Source organism: Aegilops tauschii, chromosome 4 (assembly GCF_002575655.3).
Source record: "Aegilops tauschii subsp. strangulata cultivar AL8/78 chromosome 4, Aet v6.0, whole genome shotgun sequence".
Taxonomy (NCBI): Eukaryota; Viridiplantae; Streptophyta; class Magnoliopsida; order Poales; family Poaceae; genus Aegilops; species Aegilops tauschii.
In genome coordinates, this window is record NC_053038.3 from 267432538 (window position 1) to 267439265 (window position 6728).

A 6728-nucleotide genomic window follows, 5' to 3' on the forward strand; every position below is an offset into this window, starting at 1 on the left:
ATTTACTAAGTTTTTAGGTTGTTTCAAACACTCTTTGATGGTTAAAACTTGATATCACTTCCTTGTTTTGTATATGCAGTGCATGTGTGGCAGCAGCCTGAAAAAGGAAAAAAATGCTTGATCTCAATGAGTTGCCTCCTGATATCAATGAGCTTCCTCGTGATATGGATCAGCAACAACCCAGCATACCGCAAGGGAATTTGACAGAAAATGGGCGCTCTTTTTACTACGCGCAGACAAGTCGTGGGCCTAACCCTATGGGCCATGACAATGTGGCAGGGCAGTCATCAACCCGTGGTGTCCCTGTAGTGGTGTCTTTGCAGTCAGAGAGTCATACTCTTGATGACACGGGCACCGCGGCAAATGTTCCTGGTCCAACTAGGACTGAGCTCGGTGCTGGCGCTGTTGACGATGTTGTGCAAGGAGAAGAAGGAGAAGATGAGGCTGGTTCTCAGCCAATGGAACCCTATGTTGGCATGAGGTTTGACACCCTTCAAATTGCTAAGGATCACTACAACAGCTACGCCTTACGGATGGGTTTCTCTGTCAAAATGAACACCTCTAGGCGGGCAGGCAATGTATTGGTAAAACAGCAGTTTTGCTGCAACAAGTATAAGAAGCCAAAAGCTGATGATGGTGGAGCTGAGGCTCCTCCTATCCTGGACCCTATACCAGATCCAAGACATGTTGACACTGATGAGGAAATGGAAGATGAACCTCCAATCTTTGCTAAAGAGGAGGCTGATGCTAGTAAGAAAAAGAAGAAATGAAAACGCGAGACAATAAAGTAGACTCAATGCAAAGCGAAAATGTTGGTGAAGCTAATGGATGGGCGATGGGAGGTGACGTATTTTGTTCATGACCACAATCATCCGCTGGTGAACAAACCTTCATTGTCCAAATACTTGAGATCCCACCAAGGCATCTCTCCTGATGAAAAGGAGTTTTTGCGCATCTTGTATAACTGCAACTTGACTACAGGTGTGTTTCTATACCCCTTACAGAATTAAGTTTCCCTCTAGGCAGTCCAGTGTGCAACTGTTATGTTACTGGTGTGCAACTAAAATGCCTTAACTGTGCAACTAGATTACCTTCACCGTGCAACTACATAATGTTCCTGTGCAGCTAGATCACCTTCACTGTGCGCCTACATAATGTCCTGTGTGCAAAATAAAAGTGTTTTTTAAAAGGGGCAGCTGGTTGTCAATTTCCTGCAACTATCTTCTGTGCCAACTCATATCATATTATTGTGCAGCTGGATATGTGCATTCGTACGACTAATAAAATGTATATTGTTTCTTTTTGTATTATGCAGGACGTATGATGCATGTAATGGCAGAGTTCTATGGATCTGAGATGATGGTGCCATTCGGACCAAAGGCAATAACAAATCTGTGTACAAGTTTCCGTAGAGATGACACAAAGGAGGGTGATCTGATTGAGACAATTGCGCACTTCAAGGATATACAAAAAACTGATCCAGACTTCTTCTATAAGGTGAAATATGATGAAGAGGACAGAGTTGTCAACATATTTTGGGTGGATGGCTTAGCTCGAAAAGCTTATACGGAGGCGTACCACGATTGCATATTGTTTGACACCACCTACATGACCAACATGTACAATATGCCATTCGCGCCCTTCATAGGAATAAACCGACATGGCCAATCTTTCATGCTGGGTTGCGCATTTGTGAGGCAGGAGTTGGCATCGAGCTTTGATTGGGTCTTTGGAGCATTCCTAGAGGCTATGGATGGCAAACCTCCTGACAACTTCATCACTGATCAGGATGGTGCAATGAGGCAGTCAATACAGAGCATCTTTCCAACCACCGTGCACCGTTGTTGTCGATGGCACATCATGAAAAAGGCTCAGGAAAAAGTTGGTTGGCTGTTGTGCCGGAATCCAGGACTCTCTGATGATTTCAACAAGTGTGTTGACTTCAGCTTCACTATAGACGAGTTTGAACAGAATTGGGTTGGGTTAATGATGAAGTACGAGGCTATGACACACACGCACTTTGAGAAGTTGTACGAATACAGGTCAACTTGGGTGCCATGCTACTTCAAACACAGGTTCTTCCCCTTCCTACAGTCTACACAGCGTAGTGAGGGGTTCAACGCCGTCCTAAAAAGATATGTGAACCCACACAACTCAATGCTGAACTTCGTCAAGCAATATGAAAAAATCCAGAACCACATCCTTGCCAAGGAAGGCTGCAATGATTACAGGACAGAACACCTTGAGATTGAGCTGTGGTCCAACTTCCCAATAGAGAAGCAAGCTTACAAAACCTATACTAGGGACCTTTACCGCAAGTTCAGAGAAGAATTTGAGCTGATTGGACATTATAATGCATTCCAAGTTGGTGCTGATATATTTGAGCTCAAATCGAACCAGGAATTTGTTGCCAAATATGGTTCTCGAAACTACTTGGCGCAAGCAAGGGTGGGGGAGGGTTCCTATTTGTGTGAGTGCTGTAAAATGGACAAGGACGGCATCCTATGTTGCCACATCCTCAAGGTGTTCACCCATATTGGAGTTTATGTCATACCGGAAAGGTACCTGCTAAGACGGTGGACACCTACTGCTGTACCTAGTGCGCCAGGGACTCGTTATGAGCAACCAGATGAAATGCCTCCTCAATCAAAGAAGCAGATAAGGGAGAGGAACATGATACGATTTTCGGAAACTAGCAAAGTTTGCAAGTGGTTCTGATCCAGCACAAGCTATTGTATACAAGCATATGCGCGCAGCACGTACCGAGATTGGCCACCTGAACAAGTCCAAGAATAAGAAAAAACCGACTGCTGCCATGGGGCCATCAGATGATGGCAACCCTCAAGGACCTCCTCCACCTCCAGGCAGCAATCAGAGGACTCATCATCCAGGTAATTACCTGCCCCAACTCCTGATCTAACTAGGTGTGTAACTTCAGTTGCACACATCATTGTGCCCAGTTGCACACATCATGGTGGCCAGTTGCACAGAACAGGCTAGTTAGTTGCGCACGCTGTGTTAGTTCAAGCATCAAGATAACACAACTAACTTGTTTTTCCTGTTCTGGATATAGGTGATGTCAACCCTCAAGGACCTCCTCCACCTCCTGGCTGTACACGGCATCCTCCGCCACCTCCTCCCCCGCATGCTCCTCCCAATGGCCCTACAGGCAGCACTCAGGGGGCTCACCATCCAGGTAATTACCTGCCCCAACTCCCCATCAAACTAGGTCTGTAACTCCAGTTGCACACATCATGGTGCTCAGTTGCACAGAATAGGCTACCTAGTTGCGCACGCTGTGTTAGTTCGAGCATCAAAGATAACACAACTAACTTGTTTGTCTTGTTCTGGCTATAGGTGATGCCACCCCTCAAAGACCTCCTCCCCCGCTTGGCCCAACTAGCAGTGCCCTGCGTGCTACTCCCAATGAACCTACAGGCAGGACTCAGGGGGCTCATCACCCAGGTAAATACCTTCCCCGACTCCCAACAAAACTAGGGTGTGTGACTTTAGTTGCACATATCATAGTGCCCAGTTGCACAGAACATGCTGCCTAGTTGCGTGTGCTGTGTTAGTTTGAGAATCAAGCTAAAAATCTAACTTGTTTTTCCTGTTCTGCCCATAGGCGATTACAATCCAAGTACCATGACGGCTCGTTGTGACGCCCGGATAATTAAGCTACAGTAACCCTCTACTAATTATGCCACATCACCACGATTACTGTTGTTAATCTCACGATGATTCAAAACTCGTTCGAATTAAAATTTAAAATAAAGCCAAACTATAAAAGTTTTCAAATGTCAAACTAAAATGTTCAAAAGGTGGTAAATAATCCGTAGGCAATTATAGTAGTGAAATCAACTTTTTGTAAAGTAATTAAGTGGCCTAAAATAATTAAAACATGGATCAATTATTTATTAAAATGCATTTTCAAAATGTTAGAAATCTCCAAACTATGTAATTTGCCCCCGAACCTTTTTTGTAACAGTAGCCTATATTACTATACTAATTGTGGAGCAAGTTTTGTTTTTATTAAGACTAAAATGGTTTAGAAACTAAATACAAACAAAAGTTGGAAAAAAAAAAGAAAACAAAGAAAAAGAAAAGAAAGAAAACCCCGAGCCTTCCCCCTCCCCTTCTGCCATTTGGCCCAACTGGGCATCCAACCCAACAGCCCGCAGGCCCAGCCGCCCCCATCGCTCCCTTATCCCCATGGGCGACAGGAACCCTAGCTGTTCCCTCCCCACTCATCCCCTCTCCTCCCTCTTTCCCCCACGATCCAGATCGGCGCGACCACGCCCCCACCCTCGTCGACGCCACCGCACCGGATCGCCGTCACTGTTGACCCCTCTCCCCTCGCTCCTCCTCCCGATCCAATCTGGATCGGGGCCGACCGCGTCGCCCGTCGCCGCGCAAACCCCGCCGCCACCTTGCCGACACCGCACGGCGCCACCCCGCCATCGCTGGCGCCCGCCTCCTCAACCCTTCGCCTCATGTGGATCCGGTCGGGTCAGCCGATGCCCCTGACGCCCCACTCCTCGCCGCTCGCCTACGCCGGACCTCCTCCTCTACGTCGCCGTCGTCCCCGTCCTCCTCCCCAAAGACTCCACCGAGCCTCGCCGACCCTCGCCTCTGCAACGCCGGTGAGGCCACGGCCTCCCTCTCCTCTCCTCCCCCTCTCTGTTGCACGTCACCGTGCCTGCACCCCGTTCGCCCCTGCTCGACCCAGCGCACGCCCACGCGCTCCTGTGCGCCCCCGCGCGCGACCCGCGCCAACCAGCCGCAGCCACGGCGCCGGTCGCCCCCTGCTGCCTACACCCGCCGCCGTCTCTGCCCTGCGGCACCTGGCCACGTCCGCCCGGGTCGCCGTCATCGTCCGGGGCCTCATCCCACTCCCGCTGCGTCTGCCGTCCGCTGCGGCGGACCTCTCCGCCAACCGCGCCACCCTGCTCCGGCCGTCGGAGCCAGGCCGTGCGCCCGCTCCTTCGCCCGCTGCCCGCGGCGCCTTGTCGGGCTGGCGCTCGTCGCCCGATCCACCCGGCGCCCGTAACCGTCCGCCCGCTAAGGCGCTTAGGCCTATGACATATGGGACCCACCCCCAGAACGAAAAGAAAAAAATAGAAGAATAAAAATAATATAATTAATTAATTAAGATAATTAATTTACTTAGTTAATCCTGTTAATTAATCTAATTAAGCCTAATTAATTAACCTAATAACTAATTAACCTAATTAACTACTGTTAATTAGCTAACAGCCCCTGACAGGTGGGACCCACCTGTCAGGTTGACCAGGTCAACGGTCAACGTTGACTGCTGACGTCATGCTGATGCATTAATTAAATTTCGAATTAAATTAATTTATTAAATTCTAAAAATGATTTAAATCTTTAAATTTAATATAAAATAAACCGTAGCTTGGATGGAAAAACTTTGTACATGAAAGTTGCTCAGAACGACGAGACGGATCCGGATACGCAACCCGTTCGCCCGCCACACATCCCTAGCATAGCAAACACGCAACTTTCCCCCTCCGGTTCATCTGCCGAAAACGCGAAACACCGGTAATGTAACGCCCACGATGCGGCTATATCTCCCACGTGTCGAGGCACGACTTAGAGGCATAACCGCATAGTGGTTTAGTCGCAAGAAGGGTCATCTTCACACAATCCCATGTAATGAACAAGAATGGGATAAAGAGTTGGCTTACAATCACCACTTCACACAATACATAAATATAATTCATACATCATCCAGAATACACACATAGACCGACTACGGTCAAGATCCAAATGAAAATAAGATAACCCCAAATGCTAGATCCCCGATCGTCCCAACTGGGCTCCACTACTGATCATCAGGAAAAGACACATAGTAACGACCACGTTCCTCATCGAACTCCCACTTGAGATCGATCCCATCATCTGCACTGGCATCGTCGGCACCTGCAACTGTTTTGATAGAATCTGTGAGTCACGAGGACTCAGCAATCTCACACCCGCGAGATCAAGACTATTTAAGCTTATAGGAAAGGATGGTGTAATGAGGTGGAGCTGCAGCAGGCAATAAGCATATATGGTGGCTAACATACGCAAAAGAGAGCGAGAAGAGAAGCAACGGAACGGTCGTCATCTAGAAATGACCAAGAAGTGATCCTGAACTCCTACTTACGTCATTCATAACTCAAGCCGTGTTCACTTCCCGGACTCCGCCGAGAAGAGACCATCACGGCTACACACAGAGTTGATGTATTTTAATTGGGTCAAGTGACAAGTTCTCTACAACCGGACATTAACAAATTCCCATCTGCCTCATAACCGCGGCCACGGCTTTCGAAAGATAATACCCTGCAGGGGTGTCCCAACTTAGCCCATCATAAGCTCTCACGGTCAACGAAGGATAAACCTTCTCCCGGAAAGACCCGATCAGTCTCGGAATCCCGGTTTACAAGACATTTCGACAATGGTAAAACAAGACCAGCAAAGCCGCCCGAATGTGCCGACAAATCCCGATAGGAGCTGCACATATCTCGTTCTCAGGGCACAACGAATGAGCCAGACGTCGGGTTGGCATAGACCCTGGTTGCCCAGGGGGCGCCGGACATCGCTCGGTTTGGGCCAGCACTCGAAGGAGCACTGGTCCGGGGGTTTAAATAAAGATGACCCTCGGGCTCGCGAAAACCCGGGGGAAAAGGCTTAGGTGGCAAATGGTAAAACCAAAGTTGGGCCTT

At 48.4% G+C, this 6728-nt stretch overlaps 1 protein-coding gene across 1 annotated transcript; it reads left to right on the plus strand.

Annotated features, from left to right (window-relative positions):
• Positions 1-257: 257 nt before the first annotated feature.
• Positions 258-2718, plus strand: LOC109781789 (protein FAR1-RELATED SEQUENCE 5-like). Its single transcript, XM_073497662.1, has 2 exons — positions 258-750; positions 1316-2718. The coding sequence occupies exons 1-2, from the start codon at positions 258-260 to the stop codon at positions 2716-2718; spliced, it is 1896 nt and encodes a 631-aa protein (XP_073353763.1).
• Positions 2719-6728: the final 4010 nt, after the last annotated feature.

Bases quoted from the DNA above. Each gene is read 5' to 3' on its own strand.
- LOC109781789 (XM_073497662.1), top strand. From the start codon at position 258: ATGGGCCATGACAATGTGGCAGGGCAGTCATCAACCCGTGGTGTCCCT. The intron at 751-1,315 runs GTAAGAAAAAGA...TGTATTATGCAG, and splicing joins TAAAGAGGAGGCTGATGCTA to GACGTATGATGCATGTAATG.